The sequence below is a fragment of the Gavia stellata genome, chromosome 1 (genome assembly GCF_030936135.1).
Source record: "Gavia stellata isolate bGavSte3 chromosome 1, bGavSte3.hap2, whole genome shotgun sequence".
NCBI classification, from domain to species: domain Eukaryota; kingdom Metazoa; phylum Chordata; class Aves; order Gaviiformes; family Gaviidae; genus Gavia; species Gavia stellata.
This window is the reverse complement of record NC_082594.1, coordinates 121,793,415-121,814,611: the sequence shown is the minus strand read 5'-3', so window position 1 is coordinate 121,814,611 and position 21,197 is coordinate 121,793,415. Positions and strand designations below refer to the sequence as shown.

Here is a 21,197-nt window from a genome sequence, read left to right as displayed (position 1 = left end):
AAAAGCCAAGTCTCAGCTCTCCCTGGAGCCACATATGAGACTGAACTATTGCGGTCCTCACGGCAAGGACAAAACCCATGGCTCCTCTGACCAGATTCAGTAAATGGAACTTCTTGTTTGTCCCTCTGCGCTACTTCTGGATCTGACTACAGCTAGCTTCTATTTGGCTTCTAGATGACATGTAACAGTGACACCGTGCCTCCATGCTGATGTATTTCGGAGGACTGAAAATGTTAAGAAACCTTGGAAGAGGAGAGCTGTATATAAAAGTTCTCTTATGAATGGTCCTTCTGCCCCAAATATTCTTCAGAAGACGACTGTTTTATAGCACAGCACAGCTTCACGTGCATCCTACTAACTTAGGGACACCTACGTTTTGTTGGTCTTCAATTCTGACATTGCATTAGATAATGAGCAATGTATGAAATAATGTGAATCAAGTGATTTCATTTTAATGTGGCTTCTGCTTCCCGCATTGATCCAGCAGTGGAATAATTACACAGATAATTGCTTTTTTAGAACAGCCTTCCAAGCTGCTTGTGACAGACCTCATTGCTCTGCTCATGCTTTTGAGGAAGGTGGTGTGGCCACCAGTAAGCAGTAAGACTGCTTTCGAAGCAGGATCAAGGGGTTTTACTGTCTAAATGGGCAAATGCCATTCTTTGCCACATGACAGTTAAGGGCCACATATCACTCTTCAGACAACAACAGAAGTGTCTTGCTTAGATTAATGCAGTTTCAGACAGCAACATAAAAAATAATGTAGATTAATTACACATAATTAGCACACTATTTTAAAATTACATTGCCATAAAAGAGTCTAGCTTTTCTTCTGGAGATTTTTCTACCACATTAGAGGGGTTTTGGCCATGCTTGTCTCAACAGATTCACTTCTAATAGAATAAGAGGCTCAATTCATAAGAGAACGTTTTTGATTAATTGTGTTTGTTATATTAGCATGAAGGAGGAGGGTTTTTGGGAAAGTATTTACATAAACAGCATTTATACAGCACATTTGCAACCCAAAAGCATCAGTGAGCTGCTTTACAGGCAATGCAGAAGGGGATTGCTTTATCTTAAGTTGAAGTAAACCCACTGTTAAAGTAAATATGCAATGCAGTAGCAACACCACCTAACAAAGGGAACATGAACAATAACTTTTCTAATTTAAGCTGAATGTGGGAGGATATAGGTAGGCAGCAAAAAAAGTTGGAAACCGATTTCCAGTGTGATTCATAGAGATTTTCAGCAGTTGTTTGCACAGGTAAATTACAATAGTTGACATTTACATATAGCTTTTCACGTACTAAAATCTGATGGGTTTAGGGCTTTTTGGTTTTGGCAAATGAAATACTGAAGCACAACAAAGTTAAGAAACTGGCTCATGCTACTGACTGTGTCAAGTGTCTTGACTTTCAGACACAGAACTGATCCACTGATTCTGCAAAACACTGCTTACCTTTAAGCGAGAGAAATTAATCATAAGATGAATGGAATTGCCTACAGAAGAAGTTAGGGGAGGATTTTAGTATCACTGGAATTGTACCAATATTGTCCGTGGCTTATGAACAATGGTAACTAAAAGGATGTACTAGTACTTTAATAAGGTTATTTCTTTGTTCCACACTCCTTCATTACCAATAACATCTAGAATCATTCCCTACCTACACACTTACCAAGACAAAGGGAGCTCCCCATTGCCATTACATTTCCAACCCCTTCCTCCTACTTTTTTCTTCTCATTCCATATTACACAACTAGATTTGGCAACATTTTTCCTTAACAGAGATCAAAATTAGGTGTTCTGACACAAGAACAGAAAACAAGAATAATCCAAATTATAGCACATAGCTCTACTACATCCTATAAATGAAAGCAGCATTTTATCCAATGCTAATATAAAGTGACTCTGAAACAGTGATGACACATGGAAAAAAGTTAGAAAGCCAACAATAACTTCCAAACAGTATTTTCCACATTCTTCAGGCTTATATAGATTTTGTTATCATTGCTTCTATTAGAGGCAATGTAAAAATAAAAATAATTACAAAAAACACCCATACTGGTCTGTTTAAAGGACCACTCCAAAAAAAAAAAAAAAATAAAAATTGAGGAATAGGGTGATTGTCCATTCACAAATTTGTGTAGGGCTGCCCTCAGGACGTGCCAATATTGTTGAAACATTAGTTTGTTACTTAATAAAATTCAGTTCAAAGCAACAATTTACTTTTACTTGCAGCTGACATCAATTTTGACCCAGCCTTTTAGAAAGGGTAATGCTGTATTATTTCAATATAATCTATTCAATACTTTATACTAAACGTATGTAAATGGCAATAATAAATATTTTAAATTCCTTTCAAGTCCTTTGGAAGCAATTTTCTTTCAGCACTGTAGAATATCAAGATTACAGGCTGTCAGTATCATTCTATAGACTTTCACACTACATAACATTCTCCAATGAAGTACAGACATGTTCATTAATAAGAATTTATTAGTATATTTGGAAGGGATCTGCAGTAAAACTTTACAGCACAAAACTAAACATGGCTCCATGTCGAGTCCAATGCATGCATGTTACTTCTTAAAAGTGCATAACAAGCACCTTGTTGAAAATAAACAAGAAAAAAGAACATCCCCGTCCCCCAACAAAAAGGAAACCTCTAAACTAACAAAAAAGCAAAAAACCCAAGTCAGCTCCAAACAATTTTAATAGGCACCTACTGTGGCTTCTGGAATCACTGTTGCATGCAAATCTCTAGTCATATTGGACTTCTCTTTCAGCTTTGACTGGAGTAATGTGTGTTCCATTACACCAATTTGTATGTCCATCTGAATAGTTTCTTGCTTCAGTTTTGTTAAGGCCTGTTTAATCTTCACTAGAGGAGCTGTTCAAATAAAAGATAAATGGTGTAACTCTGTCAGCCACTTAACACAAAAGCATTATTTTCTATAATTCACTCCTTAAATTGAAGAGTTGAATGAACAAAAGGGCGTTCTACTCTAAAGACAGGATTGTACTGATACATCATTTTTAATATGCAAGACACTTTAAAGATAGAAATAGGCGATGACAATTTTGCTGTCTTCTTGACATCTAAGATCTGCATAAACATGTGCATCAACATTAAGATAGGTTTGTCAATGACGTGTTTCACTCAGCTGAATGCCTCATCCCAATACCTGGCTTGGGGTTTGGTAGAGAACTGAAAACACCTTCAGCAGGAGGTCCTCTTACCTGTGAAAAGCTATTAAAATGTTTTGTGCTCCATACTTTGTTTCTAATCCCTCACTTCCTACTAATCTCACCCTAGGGATGCTGCTGCTGCATCATATTGCTCCTTATAACTCTGGGCTCTAGATTTTATCCTGACCCTTGGCCATGCCATAATACAGAAAAGGTGTTGCAAGGCAGGTGAGTAGCTCCTTCACAGTGAAGCAAGGGTGCACAAAATTTCCTTTAACAATAACACTTACAACTACTTAAGTAAATTAGCTGTAATGGTTATAGTTAAATATAGATACAGCTTGCATATTTAGCCCTACTGTAACATGCATCAATTTATTTCTGCATTCATAGTCCTTATATATTTGCAACAGAATGCAAAAATCTCAAACAACCAAATCCCGAGTCTGGGACAAACTAATTCAAATAGGTATGTAATTTTAAATATTAAAAAAGTCCAAACATCAAAACACCAAAATGAATTTTCTCACTGACTCCAGACAGCCTTAGACAAGGAATCTAACAGCTACCACCAGTAACTATTTCACAGTAAAAGGGCTTGAACCTGTAATGTGTGAATTTCTTCCAGTGAGCTGATAACTATTCAAAGCAGAGACAAAACCCATTTTTTTTCAATTTTTATAAATAATTTACCAAAGGGGGAAATCCTGGAATCTCTACCTTCTGCAGACTTACATAACCTTTTCAAAGAGGTTTAGACTCCTGATTTTCTCATACACCTTTTAAAATTTTAATATTGATATTTTAGACTAGTCACTCATTCTGGTCTTGTTTTATTTTTCTTTAATAGAGGACAAATTACGTATCTGTCACTGAGAAAACGTGTGTTTGGTTTGAAGCCAAAACATACTTACCACCATCAGTCATACTGCTTCCTTTTTCTTCCGTTTCCTGCTTTACTCTCTCTAATACTTCTGTAATCTTAAAATAGATATTTTTTCCTTAATCAAACCAGATCAATGTCAAGTTAAAAAAAGAAAACAAAAAAATTATCTGCTGAATAACTGCATTAGTTAAAAAAAAAGAACTAATCTGTCTTAGTTGTATATGCAGGAACAATTTTTTTCAAACATTAAGAAAATTTTAATTTAACTTCAAGTAAATTAATGTAAAAATTTCAGCAAAAAGAGTAACAAGTTGGCCAAACAGCATGGTGTTACTGAGAATCTGCACATCCCAAACCAATAAAAAGCAACAGTGTAAGTGTTTCAGTATGATGCTGGATGGAAGATAGGAACCAATATCCCCGCAGACCAAGATTCACCAAATGACCATGCCAGCTGCCCTTCTGGAAGTGTCAAGACTTCAGCAGGTTACAGTTGAAACCTGAGAAACAGCACTGCAGCAAAAGAAGGTGCAGCAGTCAAGCTTGCTGGCAGTGACACGGGTACAGGTATATAAAATCCATGTATGAAGAATAAAAGTGCATTTCAGCACTGACTGTCTATCGACCAGTTTGGCTTTGTAGACAATGAAGAAAAAGTAAATACATGATTCTAAGATACAGTCTAGGTAATAATTCAATACTTTTGTCTATAATATAAAAATGGCCCTTCACTAAGGCTTCAATAAGCCTTTTCAATAACAAAAACGAAACATCACTGCATTGTTATTGCATACCTACAGTGGTACTGGTATCGCCAAGTGGACTAAGATTTGACTGCATGCTTGAAAGCAGATCAGTAGGAATATCCAATGTGTCTAGTTTATCTCAATATGCACCACTGCATCTACATAGTTTGAAGGCTGCCAACTAGTAACATATTCATCATTACTAATCAGTCAATAACTTCCAAAGCACAAACACATTATAAATCTGAAGTCATCATAAAAGTACTCTCTTTTTCAAACTTACTTCCTTGAGAGTGAAACGGAAAGAAGCTCTAATTCTGGAGAATCCATACACTCAGAAATCTTCGCTAGAAAACTCTTGTTAAACTGCTGTATTACCTACTGCAGTTGGACTAGATGATTGTTGTAGGTCCCTTCCAACTGAACTATTCGATTTTATTCTAAAACATCTGAAACTTGTTTTACAATTTCCAACATGTTCTTATGGTGTGATCTATTTTATGTGACTATTCCAGACACTTTATCGTCTAATAAATGAAGTGGGTTTTTCAAACCCAAACAACAGAGCCATTAAAAAAATAATTTCTGAATTGGACAAAGGGTTGAAATATTTGGAAATCAGGCAGTAATTCTAAGTGAAATGGCATGAAACACTCAACATGTTGAGGCAGTTAGGAAACTATGTGAAGATGTACTTTACCTCAGAAAGCACTCTAATCCTTTCAGTCACTCCTCCACTTCCCTCCTGGTACTTCTCTTTAGCCTGGAAAAAAAAATGTTTTTTGCTGTAATGACAAAGCAGAAGAGATGTATGCAGATAGCTCAGAGAGAACACCAAAATTTGCTCTCACATGTCCCAATTCCAGAAACTCTCCCACAAAATCCCAATGACGTTTATAGTGCCACACATATGAGGACAGGCTTGAAACATCAGCCCCCGTAATGACTATCATTCAAAAATTTAAAGCAGTTTTAAAAATTGGAATAGCCCTAATACATACACAATAAGAAGTATGTTTTCTAATCATTTACATGAAAAAATAAACATACAGAAAATTTGCCAGAATGCAGACAGAATTGAATCCTGAAACCCAGAATAATTTGTCAACAGTAAATTACTATCTTGAAGTTTCTTAAAGTTTAACAGTAAGGTAAACATAAAGCACATAGGTCAAATCCCGTTAGCCTTATTTTAACGTCATGCCCACAAACAGGAGGGACTAGCCAAATGGCAGCTTATACAGGCCTCCTAACTAGGGGATCAAAAAGCTTCTCAAACAGCACTCTATTGGCATAAAAATGAAATGAAACAAGGAAGTTAGAGTGCTTTGTTCACGTTAGTACGAGTAATCAATATAAGAGATGAGTGCTGGACTGAGACTAGTTTTTCCACTCATCACAGATGTGTGAACTTCACAGGGAAAGCAGAACTAGCAATTTACTAGCTGCTTAAGATTGGCCACCAATTTACATAATATTCAGGCAAAAAACATTTACTTTCCCCTGTAGAACAGTTGAATAAAAATTGCTAGTTTAGCTTAGAAATTATATAATTTGACAGCCAATCAACATTTCCCCTGCTTTATATCCCACAGCAGAATTCACAGATAACTCCTCTGAGTCTTCTTTGCCTTCACCCTCACATAACAGCAAGTTAATACTAGAGAAGGCAACAACAAAAGATCAGTGCATTACCTCACTCAGCAAGGCTTGTGCTGAACGGTACTCTTGAACCAAGTGCTCCAACTGATTATTGATGTACTTTTCCCTGCTATTGATCTTTTCCAATGTTCTGCTGATTTCGTTATGGAGTTTGTCAAGGTAACCCTAGAAAATCATATTCTGTGGGTTGACAGTATACAGATAGTATGCAAAGAGTATTAATATGGTGCTGTAATTAAGAAAGGATATGGAAGCCCACAAGTGAGAGAGAAAAATAGTACAGAAATGCTGTGTTTAGCCAACAAAAACCTATTCTTAATGTGTTCTGGTTTGCCCTCCTCCAAAGCACATATTTCAAGCTTTACTGCTTCCATCACTCTCCCCACCTCAATTAATTGCAAATGTCAAAGTCAGTAAGTTACTCTAACAACAGTATTTGACAGTATTTTGGGGGTTTTATCAGCACTTATTTTCAGATTGCATTATTCTATTTTGCCCTCTATAGTCAGGATGTTCTTACAGTAACACATATGTTAATGAACCTTAATATCCCTGTTAGTCCACACATACACAACTTTTTCCCACAAGGTATTTTGCCAGTCCCACTGTCCCTATTCATCATTATTGCATGTTTCCCTTTTTAGTTTTACAGCATTAGCACAAATAAAATGAAGAAAAAAAAATCAATTTAATTCTTCACGTATATCAAATAAAAGAGGAAATAAAAATGCTGACAGATGAGTGAAGTATTCTGCACATAAAAGACATACCCTGGTTTCTTTCAAAGAAGATTCAATTCCATCCTTATGCTGATGCATTTGATCTAGGTGAATCCTCCAATCCTAAAAAAGGTGCCACAAAGTAAAACATAGGTAAGTACAACTTGTATCTTTCTCTGGTTACTAAACAAAGGCTGGTCTGCAAGGCAGGGTCAGTTCTCTTTTATACTATTACCGTGTATCATTCTGCCACTGCTACGTTCGTACCCAGAGGCACTTGCTTAATGTGACACAATTTATAAATCTCTTAAATGTCACATGTGACACTCAGATCCATAAACAAACACTGACATCCTCATTGATACCACAGTAGCTATGCTTTTTAGAGTCTGTTTGATCTTCATGGAACTATTTCTGCTAGAAACCACTCTGGGCACAAATACTGAAAATACTGATTATAGCTGCACTAGCTCAGCTTGTTCTTAGACAAAATGAGTGCTTCAAATGCCCAACACTTAGCAGTTCCAGACTATCAGATCATCCCTTTCTACTTAGCCCTTACTATTATCAGGAGAAGAATGGAAAGAAATGCAAGAGGCAGAAATACCTAAACTTGTTTTTGATAGTGGGACAAAATTAGAAGGGGGAAAATTATTTGCAGCTTCTAGGTCATAGGAAACATACATGGACTCAGAGATGGGGGATGAGAAAAGGTGATGTTTTAACTTGATATGTAGGCGTCTTTTACTTAGAAATCAATTCCAGTTCCCAAGCTTTATCACAAATTTTTCCTTATCAATGCAAACTTTACATCTCCCAGACCCAAAGCACAGCTGCAGACAGACTGTGAGTTCAAAATGAAGCAGAGTAGCAGCACTGCAGAATTACTGCTATTTCAGTATCGTGTCTCCGAACAGGCTAAAAATATTTTAAAGATTTTTAAGCTTTTGGCACTCTACTGGTCCAGGTGTTAAAAAAAAGTGATGTTAATAAATCTTTATCACTTGAAATCAAACCTTAAAGAGACTTTCCTGTAAAATAGGTACTATAAGAGTATGTGGAAGGTGACAATGTTTGCCTCATTAAGATTATCTGATCAAGGACCTTGTCAAAAAGGATGATAAGCAAAACAGAGAGGCACAAACCTGACCAACAAACAATAACAGAGGCAGTAACAAGAAACAAACCTGGCCAGTTACACTAATGGGTAAGGGCATGTGGAGTGTGAGAATGTTTCTATCAGCACAATTATCTGATCAAGCACCTTGTCAAAATGGGATGATAAGGAAAAGAGGGAGGGAAAAAACAAAACCTACAGAGACACAGACCTGTTAGACAAACACTAAGGGAGCCAAGGACAAGAAACAAAGCTCAGCAGTCCCACTAACTGATGGGCTATCAAGAAACTGCAAGCATCACTTCAAAGGTGGTGAACCTGGCCCTTATCAGTTGCAACTGATAAGAACGCAAACCTGGGGGTTCTGAATATTTCAGACTAGGGTTAGTGCAACTATGCAAACTGATGAAGCAATGTGCGGGGGAAGGGCACTGGGGAGGAACAAAGTGGGGAAGAGAGAGGTGTTTAAGAGGGGCTGGTCATATGCAAACTGTTGCCAGTCAGTCCACTTGTCTGACTAAGCCCTGTGCCCAATCACTGCAGTCTGTCCTATCTTCTTATTAAATTATTTTTTAATTATCTTTCTGTGCAATCTCACGTTCTATCTCGTTTGTGTATGAGTGTAGCAAGGACTAAGTGCCAGCTGCTGGTCAGAGGGGATATGGGGCCAGCAACTGGAGTCAGACCAGGGCTGCAGGTGTCCCAGGCCCGTAGTGTCTGCAGCCAGAGAGAGTGGGGATGTCAGTGCCAGCCACAGGAGCAGGTGAGGCTCTCAGCCACCAAGGCAGGACCCGCGTGTATCCCAAAATCCAGCTACTGGGAAGGACCGGTGTGAGTAAAGCAAGTGAGGGGCTTAGTGCCAGAAGATGGAGCAGGACTGCGGATCACAAGCCTGTGTTGCTGGTGCCAGCTGTTGGGGTGGGGACAGGCAAATGTTTGCATCTTCCCTAAACCTGCTGTGCACGTGTAAAATTCAATAGCAGACTTAAAACTGAACTAGCCATCAAGTAGAAAGCCCTGGATCCAGGCCTGGGTATGAGGCGGGCAGAGGGTATATGCTGGTATTCAGGGGGACCCACAAATGTAGAGTGCCCATAAGATGAGCGCATGAATGTGTGCATGTTTGCTGGCGAGCATCAAGCTGGACTAGACAGCAAGTAGAAGAGCAGTGAAACAGTTAAGAGGGTGCAGGATCCAGGCAGGGGGATCAAACAGAAGGACCATGCTGATAGTTGAGGGATCCATGAACGTGCACGTGCTTCTGAATCTAGAGAGACGGCAGTGTGTGCTTTCACTACTGAACTTCAATCTTCATTAGCTGAAGAGGAAGAAGGGGGCCTGACTGTCTGTACTTATATTTTATGGGAGTCCTACAAGTGCTGTTGAAGACAAGGCCTTGTATGGCATGTGTAGCTGGCCATGTCAGGGTCCTCTGTGTGATGCATGCTTCTGAACATGCAAACAAGAAAGATACAAGAATGCAGTTGCATCCATCAGTCTGGGATGGGGACCCACAGGTCCCCAGGCACATGGGGCTGGGCTACAGCACCTGAGCAAGAGGAAGTCTCAATCCTGGAGCTCCTGGAGGATACAGCTACTTATAATGTCTTATAGCTGGTACAAAACAAATCCTGGCTTAAAACAGCTGCACACTTAAACATGTGCCACCTTTCAGTCACAGGCAGTTCCTGTGAGGCTATCTCCCTGCACAGGACATGCACATAACTACCAAAGGATTGGTGCTTCTGTCTCACTATCTCAGAAGAGCACAGCCGAGCATCTGCAACAGCTGTTCAGCCCATGAAGTTCACCCTGCTGTCTACAATTGTGCTGCTGCCCACTATTCTCTTCCAGAACAAAACAAAGGTTAGTAGAGAAAATGTGCTTATGTTGTATGTTGGGTTTCAAGTTTGCAGCAGACTCAAAATCTTTTGTTGGTCTGGTGACAATTGTTCACAATTTGTCAAACTTTGGAGTTTAAATAAAACCAACAAACACCCTACACACACACCTCCCACCCCTGACCAGGACTCTACAAATAAGTTCTAGTTTCTAATGCCATTGATTAAACCATTAACCCTCTCCTGGTACTATGTATACAGGCACCAGGTAGGAAACAGAACATGATGCTTTTCTTATAGAATGAAAAAATGCCAAACATTTCTCTCCAGTTATTTCTGAAAGCATGATGGCACAGAAGCTAGAAAAAGAAGAATCCTCTTTTCATGTTCATTTTGATATATTCCTTAAAGCCAAGAGATGGTGCATTAAACTGGAAGCTAGTAAACCTCAGTTCTTACAGTGGCTTTAATTTTCCACGTATGTCTTTATTAAGTTTTAATTTCTTAGCATGAGAATCAAGCACGATGTTCTCTGTAACAGATGGGCTTGCCGAGGATCAGAGAAAGGTGGCTCAAACCAGGCAATTCTTCACATGGAAGAATGCAGTATAATGTAAGACGGGCAAGCAATTTAACAGATAGTAGAGCGCTTAACCTATTTTTGGCAAGATAATTATCTTTCATTGAATTCTGTATCACTGCTACAGATTGCTCCAACACCCTAACTAGCTGGGTCACAACAAATGAGCAATTTCAATACTGAACTGATCTGTGTGTGCTATACAAGCTCCTAGAAAGAATGTTTATGGCAATGCCAGGAATAGGTCCTAGGTTTGGACTTCGACTTGCCAAAGATAGATGTCTGCTTCTAAGCTGCTTATTCTAGACTCCTTGGAATAGATGATGGAGAGAAATACTCATTTCTAAGAAATGATGAATTTCATCTTGAAGTAGTTATCTGGATAGGTAAGTAAAATCAGTTTAAAAAGTACTCGCTTCTTTCTGCTAAACATAAGGAGAGCCCATGATGACTAGATCAGAGGTACTGACCTACTTTATTGCCATTTAAAGTTCAGCAAGATCAATTCCATGCAATCAGCCTTTCATGTGGTTGACAAATTGAACAGTTGAAAGATAAGAAGTTCCTCAGCTCTCTTCCAGGAAGATGTTTTAATAGCTTCTAAACTGAGGGTATAATTTTTCAGAAGTATGAATACATGGGAAATGTTTAAGAATTTAAGAAGTTTCCACCGAATAAATATATGGAAATAAGGTGCCCTGTAAGGAGCAGAAAAAAAATTATTCTTATATAATATTGGGAAAAAACCCTACTGAAAATTATTGCTTCTAGGGTCTAAGTAAGTGACAAAGATTCAGACAAGATAGTGTCGGAGAGCCCATTATTCACAATTCTTGGTGTGATAAAGAAAAAAAAGTTGTAAATGGAAAGTAAACAACACTGACTGAAATCACACTTTAATCACCATGTGTACACATGCAAAGCCATTTGCGTGTACCTTATTGTCAGTCCTGACCGTAACTTTCAGCTGTGGAAGCACACGTTCCACTTCCAGATTCCACTCTGCTGCGTCTGTCGTGGACTGTAAAATCTCTTCTTGCTTTGCAGAGTCATTCATGTCCTGTGTAAAAATCTCAAATTTTATATACAAAGTATCACCACTATGCACAGTGAGAACTGTTAGAAATCATGTTACAATGGCTTACAGTGTTCATAGTCAGAAAAAAAATTATATCCAGAATTATCTAGACTACAGATATAACAGATTTCTTCAATGGCTTTCTTTGAATTCATAAAGACTAGGAGTTAAAATAAATAGAACTTCTCATCATATTTAGAATTGAAAAGAATAAAATATAGACAATAAGAAATTATAACACATTCCAGAAATAGCACAGGGGGAAAAATTAAAATACATTCAAGAAACTAATACCATGTTTCCCCAAAAGTCTCTGCAAAAATTTCTTGCAAATGTTTCCAGCGACCTTGCAGTGATAACAGTTTAGAAACTGGATGTACTTTTTTTTTTTTTTAAATAAGCTGATACATTTCAGTTGGAATGTTTTTTCGAGTTTAGATTATATAAGGACTTTCACACTTAAATCCAACAGAAATACATTGCTGCTACAGATGTAAAAATCTCTTAAGAGAGGACTGATGGGTAGCAACTTACCGATCTGTACGTTTGTGCCTTTAGAACATTCAGGTCAATAAAATTTTCTTCATTGTCCGACTCTTCTTCCTTAAGGAAAGTTGCAAAGTAAGACTTCAGTAACTATTGCACAGTCTTTCTCCATAATTTTATTTTGCAGGAGCACAGGACAAGCAGTATTAAATTCAAAATTTCTGACACAGAGAGTTTATTATAATGGAGCTTGTATTTACTTAAAATCTTATGAGGAGACACAATATCTGGGACAAGCTGAAAGACAAAAGCTACCCCACATTTCCCTCACGGTGCACAGTATTTAAAAAGTAAAACAGCCAACCAAAAAACCCCAGAACCTAAGCCCTCTCACATCAAATGGGCCATTATCAATAGTTGTATGGTAACTGTAATTTCTTAGGTGTTTCCTAAAACTTTACATTAAAAATAAAACCAAACAAAACCAAAAAATAAACCACAACCATACCTGAACAGTTTTCAAGATGTTGTTTGCACTACTGATTTGGAGCTGCAGAATGATGCCAAATTTTAGAAGTGTGCAGAACGCTACAATTCAAATTGAGGCAATTGATTTGTTTTCTTGCCCATGACACTACACACTGGGGTGACGGTTTTATAGAATTATCTATTATAGTCTCAAAATTGCATTCCTCAGTGATCAATGTCAGCTCAGAATCCATCACTGCATAAGTCAAAGATGCTTTTGCCGTGCGTTACACTCCATTTATCTATACTGAATTTCACCTGCTATTTTATCACCCATACACTTCACCCTTATACGCCTTGTCCTTCTGTAGCTCTTGTGTTAGCCATCATCTTTTCCACCAAAGTCAAATTTCATCATTCACCTCCTTTGTAGACAAATCATGAATGCTGCAGTAACACAGGTCTTAGCATAGAGCCCTTCAAGACTCAGTGAAAACCTGGGAGCTTATTGCTGTACCTTACCTAATTTTTAACTAACAGGGACCACTTTATTTTCTTCTGGCATGTTTGGCCCCTAGTCTCCTGAGTACTTCAAGAAATTAATGGTGACTAGATTGGGACTATCTTTTGCTAAATGGACAATATGTATTTGTACAGCACTTAGAAGAACATATTACAACACTACCATGACAACGACAAGACCAGTTTTCATAACTGAGGAACCAAACTGTGCAGATTTCCTTGCACAGATTTTCCTTGCTGGCTACTGTTCACCTAAATTTCCCAAGATTTACAGAACTAGGCTTGTCTCTGTCAGCCTCATCAATTTTATTCAGAAGGATCAAAACCAGAAGAACAATCAATGAACCTCATCATTAATATTTAACTACTGGAAATACTGCTAAATTCAATTATGGATACAGCTAATACATCCAGGACATATCAATATATTGGTAGCATATAATTAATCCCTGAAGAACCATTAGGGGCTCTAAAAAAGTGGTTATCCACTTGGTATAAACCTAGCTCAATGGTTTTATTAACACACAAACTCAGAAGAGCTAGTACAACATGTCAGTTGTGAAAATCATGGCCTCAGATACTACCTGAGCCCAAATCCAAAGGTTCTTTGAAGGGTTTCAATTGTGCTTTATTTAACTGTTTCCTCCCCACTTCCCAATTTAACAGCTTAAGACTTTAACGAGACACTGAAAAGAGCAGACAGCTGACTGTTTAATATTTAAAGCATTTAGCCAACAGCTTACATTTCTGAGGCTGGTCAAACATGCAATACAGAATGTCTCTTATTGTTCTCAGAATTATTCAAGACTTTTTCTGTAGAGACCTCAAAGCTGGTAAAAATGCAGCCAGACAACCACATCACAATATTTGCATATTGTATGAAATTTAAGAATAAAAGTTTGGAATTTTTCTTGGCTAATAAAAACGAGAAAAATAACACAATACTTAGGAAAACTGTGAGAAAAGGGAGAAGCAGACTCTTCCACTGTTACATTCTTGTGGACTATTGTGCAATATAAATTGGGACTATGATCAGAACCACACGATAACATTACTGGCACTCTATTTCCAACTTTTATGACCTTTAATTTTTCCCGAGCACTCGAAAAATATGAGCACAAAAATGGGACAGTTGTGGCATTTTCTATGCAGTATTGCTGAGACTTAACACTCCAGAAAATTGTTTTCTCCTCAAGTAATTTACTGACCCAGCAAGTGAACACTTCCAGGCTCACAGCTTTCAATATTTTGGTTTCGATCTACATTTATTTTGCACAACATCAGCTTTTGGAGAAATCGGATGTGAAACTAACTTCTTTTTGTAATTTTCACTTTGTCTTCAGCTAACTTTCCTCTCCAGAAAAATCTTGTGCAAGTTAGCAGTAAAAAGACTGACTTCAAGGAAACTGACAGAGGCCTGTGAAAATGACAATGTCTTGTGATAACATTATGCTACCAGATAACAGCCAGACTCCAATTCCCATAAAAATAATCTTCTGAGAAAGCCAATCAGCAAGAAACAACTTCTGTTCAACATCTATCCATCAGGAAGTCCTAAAAACATATTTGAACTTACAGGTGTATTTCATAGGCTGTTTCATAGACATGACGACTTCACTATAATTATTATAGTTAAAAAGCAGGAATAAATAAAACAGTCCATCCTCAAACATGGACATCTTGTTGGTAAAAGGTATTTCAAAGCAGAAAGAATTATTCTGCAGTCAGAAAGGATGACTGCATATTACCATTTCATTCGTGGAATATATAGCGATGAGCTGCCATGACCTTTCTCTACAGAAAGAATTCTGCAATCTTTATTTATGTCTTTGCTAGTGTTTTTAATCAAATGCTTGGTTTCCAGTTGTTCTTTTCCATCTACCCTGTTCCCAAATCTTAAGATCAACTAAGTACCAGAGTTACTGTTTCCTATTTGCAGTGAAATCTGAGTCACAATAGTGAGCACTCTATTAATTAAGCGCTGGGCAAATTTTAACCAAATGTCAGCCAATTCTGTAAACAGGGACTGAAGTTTCGTTTAACATCAACAGCTCATATCAGCAAAAAACAAACAATTCTGAATCTGTGCAATTTTAATGTATGGTTAAATTCCACTTCACTTTACGTTAACTATAAATGCACATAAAAACATAAGCTCTGTTCCAAAGACTTAACAACCTTACCTCAAAGGAAACAAAAAACTCTACAAAGAAGCTGACAATGCAGGGAGGGAGATGCTGGGAAAAAAGGCAATGGAACAGCTAGTAGAAAAGACTTCTTAAACAAAGCCAAACAAAATGAACAGTGACAAAAATTTCCTCATAGCTGACCAATACTGATATAATCCAAACCAGTTAGGTAAACCTACCACAACATCCTCTTCCAGTTTATTAAGTGTTAATTCTGCATCATCTTCTGTTATTTCTTCTTCTTCTAGCTCTTCTGTTGGATATGCTGGCCTGAAATTAGTTCAAAGAACAGCAGAGCTTTTAAAAACAGTAAATTGGAAATACCTCTGTAAACTGCTCCTAAGCAAACAAGACACTTCATGAGAAGTATGGATGATGTGGAATATAACTAGACAGCATCTCACACGCTTAAACAAATAAAATTAAAGCTCAGCCTTAAAAGTCTTTGTTTATCTTGGACTGCCTCAAAAGCAAGGGTTAGTTATTATGCCAAGCAGTACAGTACATTCATACTGAAAAGACATCTGAGAAGTAAATTTTGAGTCATTTTCTTTTTTGGTGTAACCTCTTAAAATTTAAGTGTAAATCACCACAGGCTCATTTTTGGCATCTGTGTACTAAATAGAGGTCACAGTAAAATATTTCCAAGGTAGAAATTACTTCACTATATCCATTTCAAAACCCATCAGAGGGAAGGAAAGAAATAAAGAGCGCTTTTAAATGAATTTTCATATACTTGAAATTATCTGTCATCTAATTTCTCCTAAGATTTCCTTCGGATTAAATACTCAAAGTTACTGTAGCCTACTTGTAACATGATCACATACTGTGCATACCTCCAACTGAAGAGGTCAAGATTGATTGATAGCACCTAAAAGAATATTAATATGTTTCAACTCAACTGTCAGATTAACAAACAGTTATGCATAGGAAAATGACCAAAAAAAGGTCATCAGTCAAATCTTTATTAATTAGCTAAGTCTGTTAATGGTCCAAACTTATCCTTGCTGGTAATAGACTAAGTTGTGTGAAATTGCATTAGGAATTAATTTGTCCACTGCTTCAAGCCTAGCTGAATTTTGCATCTCATGAAACATCAAGTAAAACATTTTTGGTAATTACTATGTTTTGTCTTTACAATTACAACTTACATTTGTTTGCTGGAAAACAATGCATAAGGGTGGATGCTTAAAAGTGTACTATACCTTTTCCAGCTAAAGCCAGTGTATTTCAAGGCTTCTTCAGCTAAACAATCAAGAACATAGCATGCTTGCTCTCCATAACCTGCTTTTAATTTTGAGGGAGGAAAATCCACAGGCCTTCCCTAAAATAAAGAGATATACTGTTTACTAATGGCTACCCATCAATCGAGTTTCCTCTCAGGGAGATAACAAGATTTACTACACTAAAACCAAAGTGTCCATTGTGTATGAAGATTTTACCAATGTTAGTTCATATTCTTCCCCTGTGCAGCTCCAGTCAGGCAACAGAAGGGAAAACAAAAGAACCCAAGGAACAGATGCAGTGTAGAAATCTTAAAGCACCTGGTAAGAGGATACTCATAGGGAGCAGAAGAGTCAGAAGCCACAAGGGAGCTAGATGGTCAAGCACACAAGTGACATGCTGGCAAGGCAAGATCAGCTATGGAGGAACTCAGGTACTGAGACTTAACCACCAGCTTTTCAACATTGCATTGTTTGTTCCAGATTTTATTTAGAAAATATTTATTTTTATTTATTGCTGTCCCACAGAATAAATATCTTAGTTTTTTATCAAGTAACTCCTTTAGAGAACAGTGTTCTTAACATCATTCACAGCTGTACCCCAGTATAATCTTTCATAAGATTATACATACTTCCTGTAAGTTGATACACTCGCCTGACCTTCAGGGGTTTTTTTTTAATATTGAAAAAAATCCCAATAGTTCCTGGCAGTTTATGCAACCATTTACTCCTCAACAAAAAAAATGAAGAAAACATGAATACAATTATAAACCACCTCCTTCACTATGAATTATACCATTGGCTTTGGCAGGAGCAGGATCACAAGCGCTGTGTAAACTTGCAAGATAAAATCTTTGCAAATTATACTACCATAAATGAGCAACGTGTGGCACTATGAGAAGTAAGCCTGATTTAATCCATTTTACAGAATGTGGAACAAAACTAATTGGAATCATATATAATATTGTAAGACCATTTTTGTAATGCCAAAAAGTTAGCAAGTAGGTACACACAATATAAACTTCCAATTAACTAATTAACACAGTACAAACTTATAGATAGGAAAAGTCTGTCCAGTCCTTGGGAACATAATCAGACAGCAGAGAAAGTGTGTCATTACTGTTATTTCTGAAGGTGACGCACATGCTTGAAATACACTTGGGAAAACAGCATGTTCAACACTTACAAATGATCGCAATTCTGAGAGTACATTTGATATTATTGCATTGGGGTCATCATATTCTTGTGGCTGTTCGAAGGGATGTCCCGCTTTAGTGATCAGCCAAGCAGCAAGCGTGCAAAACATAAAGAACTGCTCACCAGGATTAGTGGGCAGTGCAAAGTAGTGCCTGTTTAAAAAGGGGAAAAAATGGTAAATATTTTGAGCTCCTGAAGCTCTTACAGCATTATAGGCCAGCACAGGCTAGAAAGCAGTTTCTTTAACTGACTTTCTCAATGAGTGATCCATCTGAACAGAATTCAGGATGTCTAGTTTCACACATAACCACAGTAGACTAAGTTTTCTACATGCAGCTCATCTGTTTCCCACTTTGAGCAAGCTATTAATCAACATTAGACTTCCAAGGAATCAAATGGAAACTGGGTAGTCCTCTCTCCTACCAGCAGGATTATACAGCTTCAGTTAAACACCACCAAATTAACATGTCCACATAAACCAAAGTTACTCCTCTTATTTACCTGAGCAGCCTCAAATCATCATGAGCTGAATTCTGTTCCCATTTAATTTTAGGGATGCAGAATCCACCCCATCACTTCATAAAATACCACCACTGACTAATTAAGAACCTATGCAATGGATTCATTCAAATGTCCCTTGCATAACACAAAATACTTAAAAGCTCAAAAGAATCAAAAGTCAAAGATGTGCAATTACCAATAACTTGTAGGCCATGAATGAGCTAAGATTTTGCTAAATGTCAGGCATTTTTCACAGGGCAAGTGATTTACAGTGCAAGACAAAATTTAAATTTTAAAAACATCCTCTGAATAGATTAAAAACATCCTCTGAATAGATTAGCAAAAGTGATTGATAACTACTGTCAACATCACACAGTAAACAGCCTACTTCAAAAACAAAATTAAAATGATCCATTGCTAAAGCTTTATACCTTTACCCATGACACTGGAAGCCAGGGTGGATTTGTCTCATCTTTCATCTACTTTAGAATACATTGAAAAATGCTTTAGAAGAGCATATTGCTCTCCATGAAAGGGATTTTAGACAAATAGCACAAAGAAAGGTATCTGTATTTCAGTATATGATTATGCCTCTTTAAAAATAAATAAATAAATAAATACATTTTGCATCAAGTGACCGCATGAAAACTTGAACGGCACTTCCTTGAGGAGCGGAAAACAAATTTACTGAAGCCTTATTGCCTAAAGAGATGTGTCCTCTTTCTGCATATTGTCCTCAGTCATGCCGCTATACCACAGTAACCTCACCTCCTGTTCCCTTCTTAAAATCCTCAAATACCTTTCCTGACAACAGCAATACATCCAGTTCCTTTTGCTTCAAAGTTCCCCAAATCTCTTCCCCTGCCCATATTCTTCAAAAGCAGCAAGAGGCTGGTATACCTAAATCAGTGCATAAGCTCAGATCAGGAGCATGTTTTTGAAGCAATCCTTCCATCCATCCTCACCTACTGTGCTTTGAGTCACTTTACAGAGCAAGATACACAAACTGGATCTATTTTGGATCACACTACATTGAAAAATGTGGTCCTAATGAGAATTCAGTCCATAAAATCAGACCACAGTTAGTCTTCCCAAAATATAAGTCGTGTGTTCACTGGACACTCGGAACCAAACTCTTCCCCTTACAGACATGACAGCTCGCTAAGGCAGACAAAGGTTTGCTTCCTTGCTCCAAATAGACTGATGGTCCAACAGCTGGCTACAAACAAACAGCTTACAGCCACTGAGCTCATACTTGAGCCTCCCTCCCAACAAGAGATTTGGGCTATTTTTTCCCCCCCATCAAACTGTTGCTTATAGAAAGCTTAATTGTGTGACACACTGCTGTGCAACCTGGTTGAAACTGATGGATGGACTTGAAAGTTAATTGGCCAGGTGGATTTCGGGAGCACATTGGTCCCGTTTCCCAGGTTTCCTGTCTCCCAATGAATTTTTTTTTTTTGTTACATATGAAACAAATATGTATTAGATATGAAAATACAGACTTAAAAACAATGGGTCCAAGTCCCCTTACACACACCCCCACACACAGCTACCCTGTATACAAGAAATTCATTGAGGGTAGCATTATTTTTTACAGATACACTAGCGTGCCAATAATTCAAACTCAAGTTATCTACTGGGGGCAGAGAAGATCAAGTGACTATTTACTTATCACATCTCAGCCTATAGAGCGACTTCCCTTTTTGAAAGCTCCAAAATCGTATGGGAAGCGGTGAAGTTGACCGTTTTTTACTTGCCCCAGGCATCTTGCCATCTGGCAGCCAGCCTTCCTTCCCGAACCCTGACCGCAGGGGCGTAACCGCTCGCTGGGATTTCTTCCTGCTCCCACTCCGGGTTTGCCCCCAGACGCGCACACCCGCGGTACACGGTCTGGCGTCCCTCGCTGCAGCCGCGCCGGCTGCGGACCCTCACGCGTGGAGCTTCGCACCACGCGGCGCGACCCCCCGGCCCCCGCCGGCCCCCCGCCCGCACCCACGCCGACACCTTCCGGGCGAGACCACCACAGCCGCCGCCCTCCCCGGGGCCCTCCGCGCCCCCGGGCGCCGCTGCCAGCCGTCCGGCGGAGCGGGCGAGGGGCACCTGGAGAGCGGCCGCATGTTGTGGCGCCGCAGCGCCTCCTCCTCGTAGCTCAGCAGCTTCAGCTTGTCCAGCAGGTCCTCCATCAGCACGAACATGTGATAGGCCGCACCCGGGCCCCGCTCCGCCGCCACCCCCTCCTCATCCCTCTCCCCCGCCGCCCCGCGCCGGCTCCCGCCGCCGCCCGCGGCCTCCTCCGCCATCTTGCAGCGCTGCCGCCCGTAACCGAGGCAACCGGTCCTACCAATCCCCGCCTGCCTCGTCCTCAACACCCACCTCCTGCCCTAATCACACGCGCCCGGGGCGCCGAGAAGCCGCGCCTGTCCAGCGCGAACCACCAATGGCGACGAGGCATGCCGGGTCAACATCCAATCACCGCTCCACAGTGGCGCAGGAACCGCCTCACCGCGGCTTTCCGTACTACACGCCGCCGCCGAGGGGGCGGGGTTGTGGCGCACCAGGCTTCGTCACTTCCGCTCGGTGGAGACGGCGGGCCGCAGCGGGGGCGGGGAGAGGATGGCGGGCTGTTTTCCCTCAGGGGCTGGGCGGGGCTGGTAGGAGCGTTTCCTGCCGCCCTGCTTGCAGCAAATAAACCCGCGCGGTGTGGGGCCCGGCTCGCAGTCGCTCTTCAGCGCCCGGGGGGCTGTGATTCGTAATGCTTTGCTGTTCTCCTCTGCCTAGCGGGTGGCGCAGCC

The 21,197-nt window shown here is 39.3% G+C and overlaps 1 protein-coding gene across 2 annotated transcripts; it reads right to left on the bottom strand.

Moving 5' to 3' along the window:
* Window positions 1–2,485: 2,485 nt before the first annotated feature.
* IFT57 (intraflagellar transport 57) lies at window positions 2,486–20,705 on the bottom strand. 2 transcript variants are annotated; one of them, XM_059821444.1, is made up of 11 exons: window positions 20,506–20,705; window positions 17,891–18,053; window positions 16,687–16,805; window positions 15,661–15,751; window positions 12,351–12,419; window positions 11,676–11,798; window positions 7,252–7,323; window positions 6,515–6,646; window positions 5,520–5,582; window positions 4,102–4,168; window positions 2,486–2,888 (listed from the first exon to the last, which is right to left on the bottom strand). In XM_059821444.1, the coding sequence occupies exons 1-11, from the start codon at window positions 20,703–20,705 to the stop codon at window positions 2,710–2,712; spliced, it is 1,278 nt and encodes a 425-aa protein (XP_059677427.1). In that variant the 3' UTR covers window positions 2,486–2,709. The 2 variants fall into 2 exon arrangements, with proteins under 2 accessions (XP_059677427.1, XP_059677438.1); XM_059821455.1 differs by having other exon boundaries at window positions 11,676–11,810; window positions 20,506–20,601.
* Window positions 20,706–21,197: the final 492 nt, after the last annotated feature.